We start from the raw sequence: 13457 nt of genomic DNA, 5'->3' as shown, positions 1-13457 counted from the left end.
TATAAAGGAAGAACAAATTAGATCATTTGAATCAAGATGGTTTGATTTTAAACTATTTTAATAATGTTTCCTTTTAAGAGTTAATCACGTTGAATAATGTATTGAATACATTATTCACGTTGAATAATGTCACTTTTGTGAGTACATGAACCATGTTGTTTTCTGTGATGGTCATAGGTGAAGAGAGGTCAATGTATGAAACGTTGTAAGCACGATTAACTCCAAAGCTATAGGCTTACAGGAACTTCACACTGAGCAAGTTGATCTGGGGGCTTCACCGAAGGACAAAAGTTTGTTAAATGGAATGAATTAGCTAGAATATGAATTATCACAATATCAAAGACAACATGAAATTGAGATATTGGCAAGCAATCACAAATTATTCAACCTTATTCATTACCGTTTAAAACGGATTCCCATGGAAGTGATATAATAATAATAGTAATAATAATAATATTCCAAACTTATAAGCCTCTTATCCAATAAACTGTAAATTCTCTTAGACGCTGTACAAATCAAAGGTAAATTACAAACGATGAATAAGTGAACAAATTGGAAGTAATACTTATTAAAAAAAAGTACAGAAAAGTAGCACACAAACGAGACGCTAAAATTAATACAATATTACAGTTAAAACCACAAAACAATGAAAAAATAACAAATTCAACAAAGATTTAGAATAAAAATTTTATTAATGCCATAACCGATTTGGCTGACAATTTTGGCCGGTTGCGTAACCTGGCAACCGTTTTGTGTTTACATTATTTCAAAACCACATGAAGATCCTGACAGCGCAATATATCATGCTGTCCGTCCGCGCGCATGTACTCTGCCAAATGACTATTCTGCGAAATAAAGACGATGCTCGTTACGTCGACAGCACACATTTAGTTTATGTATCCGCTTCAGTCCCAATTGCTGCCGGCCTCCCAACGTTACCGCCTGCAAGTGACTAGGATAGGAAGGCAAGTAATTTTCCGTCACGGGGAAAAACTTATGTATTTATGTCAATATTAGATAAGTAAATCATATCCGTAGGCCCTAGCCTAACAGATGAACCCGTGATTTTAAATTAAGCATAGGCTGTAGCTTAGAATTTCTGTTCAATATGTTTAATGTGATCGCATTATGGCAGGAAACAAAGCGAGCATCCATACTGTGACTTTCGTCATTCATGTCGTTACTGTTTAAGAAAAGTCTCAAATGCGTAGTTAATTTAATATATCTCATTCAACAGAATAAAATGTGGTAGGCCTATTTTTAACTTGATTTAATTCATCAGCTTTCTAACGGTGTAGGCCCAAGCATTCGTTTAAGAAAATAGTAAGTTAGGATAGCATTTTCATGAGAAACAAAAGAGGAAATCTGAGAACAATTAAGTCAATGCAAAGTTTTGCATTGTTTTGTTTTTTTTCAAAAGCAACCCCTGCCAGTCTTTACACAAGTAACTTATTTGCTGCGTGAGTTATAATTAAGAACAGGGTTAACTGAATCTGTTACTGTTACTTAGGGTGATTGAAATAGCTAAGAATTCTTAGCTATCCATGAAGATGAAGTACATTCTGCTTGGTATAGTACTTAGTAATATGCCATTAGGCATTTTGCATCAGGAAACTGCTGTCTGTAAACTACTCGGTACAGATATATATGATGGTAGAATTAATAGGTAGTGAGGAGTTCTTGCCGTGCTTAATGATATAGAAATGACTGAGTAACAATTGGATGCAAAACCTTCCCAGTAGTACTTTACCTAATTTAAAAACCAGCAAGTTTGATCTAGGCTGAATAATAGGGACCTGATTGTGGGACTTAATACCAGGGATGCAGCCAGAAATTTGAAAGGGGGGGGGGGGGGGAGCAGAATATCAAATGTCGCACTTCTCACAAAAGGAGCATTATTACACTTAAAGGAGCACCATGATGTACAGTACAAAGAAAATTTTTGCCCAAAATGCCTCCCACGTTGCAGGAAATAAAACAATATGAGATTATTGTATTACTTAGATCTACACTGGTTTAAAAAGTACAAATTTTGACATTTTTATCACAAAGTTTCAACTTATAAAGTCAAAATTTTGGTCAAATAAAGTCAATTCAAGATAAAAAAAAAGTAAACATTCCGAGATTTGAGGACAATTTGTTTCCCCCCAATGTCCCTATTAAGCCACCGTACGTAGCAAACGAACCTTCAGGGGAAAGATTGAGAAGGGTCGCTTAGCTTCCTTCGACCTGAAAAGAGGGCTTTAATGACATTTCCTGCTTTTAGTTAAATTTTATTTTCGGGGTACCGAAAGGGGAGGGGTTGGAGCCATTGACCACCCCCTCCCCCCTGGCTACGTCCCTGGTTAATACACATGTTTATTTCAGATTGACTGCATTAATATTTGTAGAAACAGGCATGTGAAAGAGCCTAGCAATTGATGGTAAAATGTTATGTGCATGTGTACACATACAGTACATATAAACATACATGCATACGCCAGTTAACGCCGGCGTCTCCCAGTCATGAGATCCCCGGTTCGATTCCCCGCCGACAGCAATGTGTGTCGTCTGGCAAGGGTGTTGTTCAATAACAACTTCCTGACATGGACGTTAAATGAATGTGTGCCGAGAGATTGGCTTCGGTCAGCTTGCGAGTCTATAAGCCTCCATGGCTTCTTTCGCGAGTTCCTGCTTGCGGGAAGATCACATATACATACATACATATATCTATCTATCTATATGTCTGTCTGTCTGTCTGTCTGTCTTTCTATCTATCTATATTGAAATTGTAGCGAGCATGAAAATTATATATGTTTATATATCAGCACAATGCCACTCTTTTAAGAGCAATTACATGTAGTGACTAAATCATAATTCTTTTTCGCTCTTTTCCTGATATTTCTAATTTCCATTCTTATATATGGTGAAGGACAGAACTTAATTTACACCTTAGTTTGAAAAGAACAATGGTGCAATGGCTCCGACGAGTAGAATTTATGTTGGTGCTCCAGAAGGTCTTTGGTCTGGTCTTGGCTTCATTTGTTGGTTGGACTGATTGCAGTAAGTATATGTGACTATATCCTCCAACTGAAATAACATGTTTACACATGGTGCTAATAATATTTAACAATGTCAACATGGGTCTTGACTTCATTTGTTTGCTGGACTGATTGCAGTAAGTATATCTGAATATATTCTCTAACTGAAATAACATGTATATTTACACATGTTGCTAATAATATTTAACAATGTCAACATGGGTTTGCACAGAACCAATATTGTGGTTAAAGGATATGCACATATATATATATATATATATATATATATATATATATATATATATATATATATATTTATATAGATATTAACTATATGTGTGGATTGCAGATGGAATGATGTAGGTGCAGCTGGTTTGAACCTTTTTCCAATAATATTAATTCTTGTGATGTGCGGCCTATTAAAACCATGTACTTCAGACTAGAACACACACTGCACTACTTATAGTCTAACACACAGCACCATAGGTTGGTTCCTCCTATGCAACACAAAAACTCAGTGTAAAACATAACACTTTTATAGTCTCAATAAACATAATCACAATGCTTTGTATATGTAGTTGTGGAATGTCACCCATGCAAGGGTGGTCTATCGTTCATATGAATTTCCATTTCTTGTATAGATATAAAACAATGGATTATTATCAATTTGCAATTTATAGCAAAACTAATCTCGATTACAGAAATAAACATATCCAAATAAATAAAGAAAACTGAAGACAAGTGAAGCACAGGTATGTGGATCGGCTATGTCATACGTACATTAAGTCAATCTTCAGCATTGAGAGTGTGAAGGAAAGTAAATCTAAATCTCCCAAAAAGGAATAAGTTTGATTAAATGACAATTCCTCTGTCACTTAATCTGATCATGATACGATGGTGTATAAACTTAAAGCAATTCATGGAGTATATATATATGTAACAGCTGCAGTGTGAGCTCACTCAACTTCAGCTAATACTGGTCAGGATATTCACTCAGCTCTGTCTTTAAATCTGAGACTTGTATCACATTGAAAAGAGAGGAGGTGGGTGGGAGGGGGGGGTGTAGTTGACAACACAAATTGGACCCTCCTAATTTATGCAATATGTGAGTTATTTAGTTTGGCATGTACATGGGCGGCGATCATGGGGGGGACGGGGGGGACATGTCCCCCCCAATATTTTTGGTGGGGGGATATAGTATCTAATATCCCCCCCAATATTTGGTGGCATAGTGTTTTTTAAGCATATGTTTTGTATTTTTTTATGATATCGCTAGTAATTTCAAAATAGAAAATGCTTAGATGCAACTTACAAGGCCTGGGAAGTGCCATTTCCAGCGATCTGGGAGACATTTTCGGCCAAAATTTTCTTTTGTGCTTCGCGCCAACTTATGGCGGTGCTACGCTTACAAAGTCTGGGTACAAGTTTTGCCCCTCCCTTGGCAAATTCCTCGCAAGGTGCCTGTCTAACCGTGTCACAATTTGTTACTATATATAACCGAAAGTAGTTTTTACTTTTTTTCTCGAAATGACTAGCTAGACGGACTGCATCCGTAATGAAATTTGGTTTGCATCTTTTGTATGAGTGTAAGTACGTACAATCATTATGATCCACATCGATATGAGTTCACTGGTTTCCATTTGGCCTGTTTCCTACAAGATGTCTAACCGCAGGTGCGTAGCCAAGGGAGGGGGGGGGTGAAGGGTGGAGACAGCCCTCCCCCTCGAGCATATTTTTTGGGTATTTTCTATGATATCGAAGTTTAATAGTAGCCGTTATAAGAGGTTTTAATATTTGTACACCAATAATTTATCTGTGTCTGAATTTTCGAAAATTCCTTGACCAACATTCTTCATCATACTTCTCTCTACTCGTGCAATTTTGACCAGTCTGTTAGGGGTTGAGGGGGGGTTTTCTATATTGGTTGTCCATAGATGAAATTTTGTGCAACATTATGGGTATGTTTTCAAGTGAATTTATTATTCAAATTCTGAAAAAAATAATGGGCTTAAAACCTTGAAACGTGGGGCTGACGGGTATTGTGTGGCGTTACGTACAATTACCTACAAAAGCAATGATCCACAGGAGATGTAATGAGGTCGAACATGATGTGTGATTGGTGACAATCTTGAAAAAAGGTTGTGAATGAAAAAAAAAATATTAGGAAAAACTTGGTTCTCAGGCAAAAGTTTACATCTGGTTGGTCATTTTCAAGCCCGAGAAGTGCCATTTCCGGTGATCTGGGGGCTATCAAAACCAGAAATTTTCTTGTACGCTGCGCGCCAACCAATGGTGGCGCTCCGCTTTGATAGTAATTCGCCTGCATCCAAGCAAATGTCCCCCCCCAATATTTGAAACAGATCGCCGCCCCTGGGCATGTTTGTTGTTGTTTCCTCTGTGCCAGTGAGAATTAAGTACCTTAATCCTTTCTTTTGTACTTTGCAGCCTTTTGTTGGTGGTCGAATTGTGATCGCCTCGGCCATGATGCTAAGTCAGTGTGTGGTTCAGATGGAGTGACTTATTCATCATTCTGTGAATTAGTAAGGACTAGAGATTGCGAAGACAAACCTGACCTAACAACCCGTGCCACAGTATTCTGTTTACCAAGTATGTACAGTCATTAAATCCCATACAAAACTAAAATATATATACATGCATGCAGTTTACCTACTACAGTGATGTACGGCCCACTCTGGGCGGCACTGGGCGGCCCCGCCCAGCACTAAACATTACTGCCCAGCACTGTCTTAAAAATCGTGAATCCCGCCCAGCACTATTTGCATCTAAAATCCCGACATTCCTAACGATATAGTCAACATAAATTGGGCCTAGCCTATGCCAAAATCATACAGACTAATAATGCATCAGTTACGCATGCGAGAAACATTACTTACGGCTATCAATCGGTTCCTTGTAAAATCTCTTTGAAACAAACCAATAACTTTACCAGGTACGTAATATATATATTTCACTAAAAAAAAAAACTACAAAATGTAAATAGTTAGCAAAACTAATACTTGTGTATGTGCTAAAAAAGCTACACAAGTGCCAGCATTGGCATCTGAGCACCTTCAAAAATCGAGGGGGACACCGGCCCCTCCCCCGTAGACCCCTCCCCTGGGACGGCGATCAGTATACCCGGCACTCAGGAAATCCTGGGCACATCCCTGCTACTAGGACTCCATATATATATATATATATATATATATATATATATATATATATATAAATATATATATATAAATATATATATATATATGTAACATTTTATGAAAGGTGACTTAAAGGGCACAGAGCTAGGTTTTGTGTATGTTGTTAAGTTACACACAACAAAATGGAGAAGACATGATGTCAAATTATTGAGCCTATGATCCGTTAAAGATCTTAGGCCCACGGATTACAAGTGGCTGGACTACTAAGGCTAATTAACACAGTCTCATGATCCCGTTTGGTCAGTTTCTGAGATGCAAACTACTTGTATAGGAGAGCGAAAGACTTTTAAAGCCTGAATTGACTCATCTACAACTAGAATTGCATTTGCCTGCCAATAGGCAGTATTGGAGTGCGCATGAAGTGCTTGCAGTATAAAGAAAGAACTTTCCGGTTGTTAATGGTATTATTTTTTGGGCGGAAAACACATGTAGGTACCTACAAAGTGAGGGCCCATGTGAGCGCCGTTACAGGCTCATAATGAGTTGGCTAAGCAGCTAGCCTCTGAAACTGCAAATGTACAGAGACTATATAATGAAACTTTAAGTTTCAGCATCCAGTCATGTAGGTATCGTTCATTCGATCAGCGATGCCACTATTGTAGCGACCACGCGCATAATAATAATATTAATCAGCAGTTATTTTTACGATGCTAAAGAGACCAATAAATTTAGGAGGATCCTGCAAAGGCTTATGGATTACAACTTACACGTAGGGTGGCTTCCAGTGCAACATTTTAACTCAAACATTAAGATCTTCCCTGCCTATAGAAAATACCACCTGAGTCTCCTGCTATTTGGCCAAAGACGGGTGATTGAATATCTATCCGAGTTGGTAATGCTAGCCATACTGAACGCTCCTCTGCACAAATTCATAATTAAACATACAGTGTACTATTTCAGTGGTCCAGCCAAACTTGTCTTCACACAAGACAGTAACTAGTGCTGGCCATTAGAGCACTTGTGTTTATAATCATACAGGTGACTGGTCAATCAAGTAGGTGGGCTCAAGGATGAATCAGTATTGGGGTAGTTTATGCTATTGAGTAACAAGTTATTATTTGAGGACGACCAATTTTCTATAGGCAAGCTTGACCGTCATGAATTTGGAATCTTTTGAAGTTAGAGAGTCATTTTAGATGCGAAAAATGTATATCCCATTGGATGAACAACCCACATTACTAAGACCCGGCCGAGTATCAAACCTGGAACCTCCCGATTGCTAAGCCTCATCGCTTCAAATACCACCGTCTTTATTCACTCGGCCACAACACAACATAACACGACTGTTTTAAATTTGTCAAGGACAAACATGAAAGCAATTTGGCAGCTGTGCTATTTTTAAATTTGAAAGACTATTTCTTTGGATGAGTTAAAAGAGGAAAAAAAACGGTGGACTGTGGAACTGTTATAAACATGAAGGGTGCACTCTGCACTGAGAAATTATGTCATCATTAATGTAGGCTTAAACGGAGCATACCATAGAGGTCATTTTATGTTCTTTCCCCTTTTTTTTTTTTCTTTTTTTCTTTATTTCAGCGGAGTCCAAAACTGCCATAGTTATCTTTGCAGTCATAGCCTTTTTCGTCTTTATGGTAGGTATTGTTTGTATTCTTTAAATGGGGACTGGATGTTGGCTAATGCATTATCACTGAAGATGGGGACTGTAAATTTTCATGATTTTGTACCAGCTTGATAAAAATAATCTTTACATAATTTGTGCTTTTGCATTTGGCATACCTCCTTCTTGCTTTAATAAGCATAACATGTAATGGGGATTTCGTATAAATATATAGTAAATAATATACATGTATATAGGTCTATGTAAATATTTCCAAAAGGAAGAATTTTCCCACATTAAATTTAACCCATCAGACAAGTGTTGTTTCCATGTTTTGTCTAATGTTACCACTCACGCCATACAAAACAGAAGAGTTCAAAATATGTGTACATTTATTGCTGTGGAAACTGGATCACAACGGTTACTCTAGTTTCTCAGGTTTTCTGGTTTTCAATCCTTATCGAAAAAGAAAGTCACAGCCCAATCTAGCAATATATAGCACATTAGCTAGGTGATATATTACCTGGTACATTAATCACTTAGATCTTTTTTCACTACAGATGTATTTCAGATCTCCATGTTCCACAATGCTGGTTTCTCATGATTAAGTCCAGTGTTTACCTTACAAATTTGATTTGGTGCCCGCCTTTTAAACTGTATATTTGACATGTGCTATTTCTGGTACAAAAAATAAAATAAAAAAATGGTAATATTGCTAGTACAGTGTATACCTTTTCTTTATTTGTACAATTGTATTAGTTTGATATAGGAAAAATTTAAAGAAAAAATATTTCAAATGTTAAAAAAGAAAAATGTTCTACCTTCCTTTGCTGCATCAGAGGGAGAGGGGGGGGGGGGGGAGAATTGAGACCCCCCAACAAGTGTGTATCTAATTTTTTATCATTTTTCCAGGGAATCTTCTGTTGTATCGGATATAAAGCTAAGCAGAGGGCTACTGAGGTATGTTACTATAAAATGGTTATAGCCTTTTAGTGTTGGTCAAAACAAGACTAGACCTGAACTTTAAAGCAGGGAATCAGGAACCCCTTTCATCAAGGGGAGTAAAATTTTCAACACCGTCTTTGACTTAACCGGCCTTAAGTATCAAGTTGTCTACTAAACCTCTCTGGTTACATTTAAAGTTACAGTGTGGTTACTAATTTACCCATCTTTGTCAAAATGACATTGGGGGAGGGGGCTGAATATCATCATCATACGTCCCAAGATTTCCTGTCGAGAAAAGGTCACCTTCATTAACATTTTATCTTTTCAGATTATGACAATTTCAGTGCCAAATTGAAAAACATAGTTTTTCATTGAAGATCATCAAATGCTGCCCCACATATGTAGGCTACATGCTAGCAAGTGCATATACTTGTCACTCGATGTCTAAACTTGAACAATCCTCAAGTTTAATGCATCCACCCTCCGAGCATTCATTCTTCTTGAACATTTAATTTTTCGGATCTTCTCTAAATCTGATAATAATTTTCAGAGCCAAAACCTAGAGGAAACTATTTTTTAGGGAGGGAGGGGGGAGGGCCGGTGAAAGTTATAATTAGCAATTAGGTACCTTTGAGGGGGGAACGCATAATGATGATCTTTAACCATACGTAACATAACCTGTAATAACTTGCAGCATAATTAAACAAACCTCAACCTGACGGGATTTTTTTTGTTGATCTTGTATGCAGCGACCACCCTCATCAGTATGGACCCCAGGTGTTGCGGTCTCTAGATCCCCCGTTAGTAATTCTGCAAATAGTGCCGGGAGTAGGCGAACGGCGAATGAATTCACACATGGAAACATCGTTAACTATTCCACAAATCAGGACCTCAGAGGACCGATACGACCATTCTTTGGACGAACTGACATTGGAAATAGATCTGACCAGAATCCATGGACGGTCAATCCGTCAAGCCGGAATAGGGGGAACTTTTCCACGGATCAGAATCCTGAAGCACCCATCGACTTTTCGTATCCATGGTTGAGGGTCTCTCCATCTGCAGCGATGTCCCATGGACCAACCGATACTAGTCTTCCTTCGTACCGCGAAAATCGGGAGAATTGTTCCACAGAGCAGATGTCCCCTGGAGGACCCATCAATCCATTCTCTGGTCGGTCGACGGCCTCTGCAATGTCTCACGAATCACCTGTCCACTTGCCCTCTGAAATAACAATGAATACGGCAGCCATGGCCCTAGGTACCACCCAGTCCAGATTAGCTCCACCATTGTGCTCATATAATCCTTTGGATCCTCCACCGACATATGAAGAGGCAATCAATATAGAATTGGTTTCCATTTTGTCCAGGTAGCAATTAGGTCTTAGCTACCAGGTTCGGTGGGAGAGCGGGGAGGGGGGGGGGGATATTGTGGTGTGGTACATGTGAGCAACTTTTCCATCAGCAGAGTTTCAGTGGCTAGTGTTGTTGGAAGGGGAGTTTGTTAGGACTGCCACTTTCACACACACACACTCCCCTGACCAATCACATCTCCGCTCAGTCAACAGGACCGTTACGGCCTAGTCTTTACTTACTTAATTGCACAAGAGTTCAAATTAATTGTCCTTGTCTTTTGGTCAGATCCATTATGTAAAATCCAGTTTTCATATCCTCAAATAATTTTTTTATTCACAGTTCTCAATTTTGTATATATACGTAGGTTTAAGATCCAACAGGTTTGCCTTGACTTTTTATGTAGGTTTGCACGATTGAGTGTCTTTCATTTCAAAAGTGCTCACAGCTGCATCTTGTCATGATGATAAATATTCAAATGTATGGTTGACACTTATAAATACAGTCATTTTGAATTTGTTCAACTTCAAGTCAGTTCTATTTAATAGCACAACACTGGAGTTCAAATGTCAACGTTAACATTGTTAGTCGGACAATTTTTCTCCTGATCAACCAAACTTTGTTCTAAAACTCCTTCAGTTCTTTTTTCCCCCTTTGCCATAAACCTGCACCATGAATGTGTCAGCCTTCACCTCTGGGGAAACTACAACTATATTAAGCTATAAATACAAAGTAATTACTATTATAATAGAGTTTAAGAGTAATTTATCTTACTTTATTCGTTAGCAAAATTTTGCGGGCCTAAATTAAAATGTAAGAAACTGCAGGAGAGGAAGAGGATACTTCTGTAAGTTCAATTCTCATTACCTGAAGTTCTAACTACTTCAAACTTACCTTGCCATAAAGGGACAGAGCTCTTCAGTGTGCACAGCTGTTACCTTTGATAGGTAACAACTACAATCATGTTACCTTTGGTAGCTAACCCTTATAAATCCATATGTACAGCTTACAATATTTATTTGAATTTCAATCACTTCAGTTAAAGTAATCCAACATCCTTAAAGGAAAAACAAATAGTTATAATCTTGTTAATTGTTATAAATACCGTTGAAATCCGATGAAGGAATTTAAAATCATACTTTAATATCTTCTTTTTTTTTGTGATGCCAACAGCTTGCTAAAGTATATACTATATAACCTCATCACCTTGCTTTTACCCCTTCAACTTTCATTGCCAAAAACTATTATATAGCAACAGATGTGACAAATTAACTGATATTAACATAAGAATTTAAATCACTAAATTTAAATAATGCAAAAATTTACGCTTCCTCAATATCTTGTTGTAACTCTTGCAGCTTTCCTTGCCATACAGGTACCACCTTGAGTGTACACGGATACCTTCGATACATAACTATAATACCGTGTTACCTTCAATAGGTAACAACTACCCTGTTACCTTTGACATGTAACAACTACCGTGTTACCTTAGACATGGAACAACTACTGTGTTACCTTTGATACATAACTAATACAGTGTTACCTTCAATAGGTAACAACTACCCTGTTACCTTTGATGCATAACTAATACAGTGTTACCTTCAATAGGTAACAACTACCCTGTTACCTTTGACATGTAACAACTACCGTGTAACCTTAGACATGGAAAAACTACCGTGTTACCTTCGACATATAGCAACTACTGTGTTACCTTCGATATGTAACAAATACCGTGTTACCTTTGACATGTATCAACTACCGTGTTACCTTTGACATGGAACAACTACCGTGTTACCTTCGATATGTAACAAATACCGATGGGAAACAACTGTTAATTCAGTTGATATGTTTTTTATTTTTTTTATTAAAGAAAGTTTCTTGATCTGCTATATGTATTACTCTTTATCATTATCCTTTTTATGTAAATATTGTGTATTTTTAATAAATTGTAAACCATATACAGAATGTGAAATATTCATTTAGATTTTACTATTGTTACTACTTGCATGAGAGTAAGCAATGGGGTACTTCATCTTTAACTTTTTACATTTGTCACAAAGCCACACTAAGTGTTAAAGCCATTAAATGTACTAGGTCTGTCTGGTTATATACTTGACTGGCAGTTGCGAACGGTTGTCTCAATAAAATGGCAGAATCAACCATTGGGTCCCCTGGACATTGGGGTCACTTGGCCTTGTGTCCCCTGGGCATTGGGGGCTCTGGGCACATGAATCGCCATTTGCAAGGCATCTGGATGCATGAGACATTAATACACCTAAATTGACTACATTATGCACTGATCGTACGTGTAACAATTATGAGAGATGTATACTGTTTAAAGATCATCAGTATAGGCTCCAAATTTAAGAAGATAATCAAAATTGCTAGAAATTTTAGTGTACTGTCCTAGAGGATCTCGATATATGTATATACATATATAAACACACAGACACATCCATGCATATATGTCAGGCTTTTAAGATGCACAGTGTTGTAGTCGCGCTGTCCAACCGTTGACAAAGATTATGTGTTCCTATACAATGTGTATAGTAGTATCTATTCCTTACAAATCGGGACTCATTATACCTCGCTTTCAAGTCTAACTGGTGTATTATGTAGACAATAAATTAAGTCTAATATTCGCTCTAAACGCAAGGCTGTGCTAAAAATATACTCTAATTGAACTAACTAACGATGGAGCCCCCCCCCCCGAGCAGACCACAACCCCCACCCCCATCTGAGCCACCATCATGTGTCAAAAATCTTCACAAGGTACAGAAAACGAGTAGACTATATTGCCCCTCCTCAAATTGTCCAACTCAGAATTCCGACCTTCATGGCTAATATTCTGCATAAAATATCATAAATGAGGATGAATGTTGGTGGTTGCTATCTTCCTTTAAACTGCGAGGGCGAATTGTTCCCCCCTTTAACATGCTTGTCAAATCTTTTCTTATATACACGGATCACGCGATCCTCTCTGTGGGTAGAACTATAATTGCATCCAGTGTCACTTAATGTTAATAACACGGACAAATCCGATAATTTGTGACAGAACATGACATTTAGCTCTGTTCTCTACTCAATTCTAATCAGTAGTTGAACATTTTGTTTCCATCGCAAGCAGTTAATTATTATTTTTGACAATTAGCGGCAGTACAACTGAAGTATAGCTGCCTAAGTTCTCCCTATAGGCCCCCTGTCATTCGTCAATTTCGTGATAACAATTAGTGTCAACACGTACACTGATTATCCAGTTATCGTATACTGGCCTCCGTGTTAGCGGTACCGTGTGTGATGATGTATAGACGACTATATATGTATAGAAACTCACGTCTGCCTGAGTCATTGATGTATTATGGTCAACGTA

General features: G+C 37.8%; 1 protein-coding gene across 4 annotated transcripts; it reads left to right on the top strand.

Annotated features, from left to right (window-relative positions):
* Positions 1 to 40: 40 nt before the first annotated feature.
* On the top strand, positions 41 to 12052 carry LOC139974850 (uncharacterized). 4 transcript variants are annotated; one of them, XM_071982326.1, is made up of 6 exons: positions 41 to 965; positions 2912 to 3042; positions 5466 to 5627; positions 7769 to 7824; positions 8703 to 8750; positions 9485 to 12052. In XM_071982326.1, the coding sequence occupies exons 1-6, from the start codon at positions 895 to 897 to the stop codon at positions 10106 to 10108; spliced, it is 1092 nt and encodes a 363-aa protein (XP_071838427.1). In that variant the 5' UTR covers positions 41 to 894; the 3' UTR covers positions 10109 to 12052. The 4 variants fall into 4 exon arrangements, with proteins under 4 accessions (XP_071838427.1, XP_071838429.1, XP_071838426.1 ...); XM_071982328.1 differs by having other exon boundaries at positions 44 to 965; positions 2917 to 3042; XM_071982325.1 differs by lacking the exon at positions 41 to 965 and adding an exon at positions 1007 to 1248.
* Positions 12053 to 13457: the final 1405 nt, after the last annotated feature.

Source organism: Apostichopus japonicus, chromosome 10 (genome assembly GCF_037975245.1).
Source record: "Apostichopus japonicus isolate 1M-3 chromosome 10, ASM3797524v1, whole genome shotgun sequence".
In the NCBI taxonomy this organism is placed as follows: domain Eukaryota; kingdom Metazoa; phylum Echinodermata; class Holothuroidea; order Aspidochirotida; family Stichopodidae; genus Apostichopus; species Apostichopus japonicus.
This window is presented reverse-complemented; position numbering and strand designations above follow the sequence as displayed.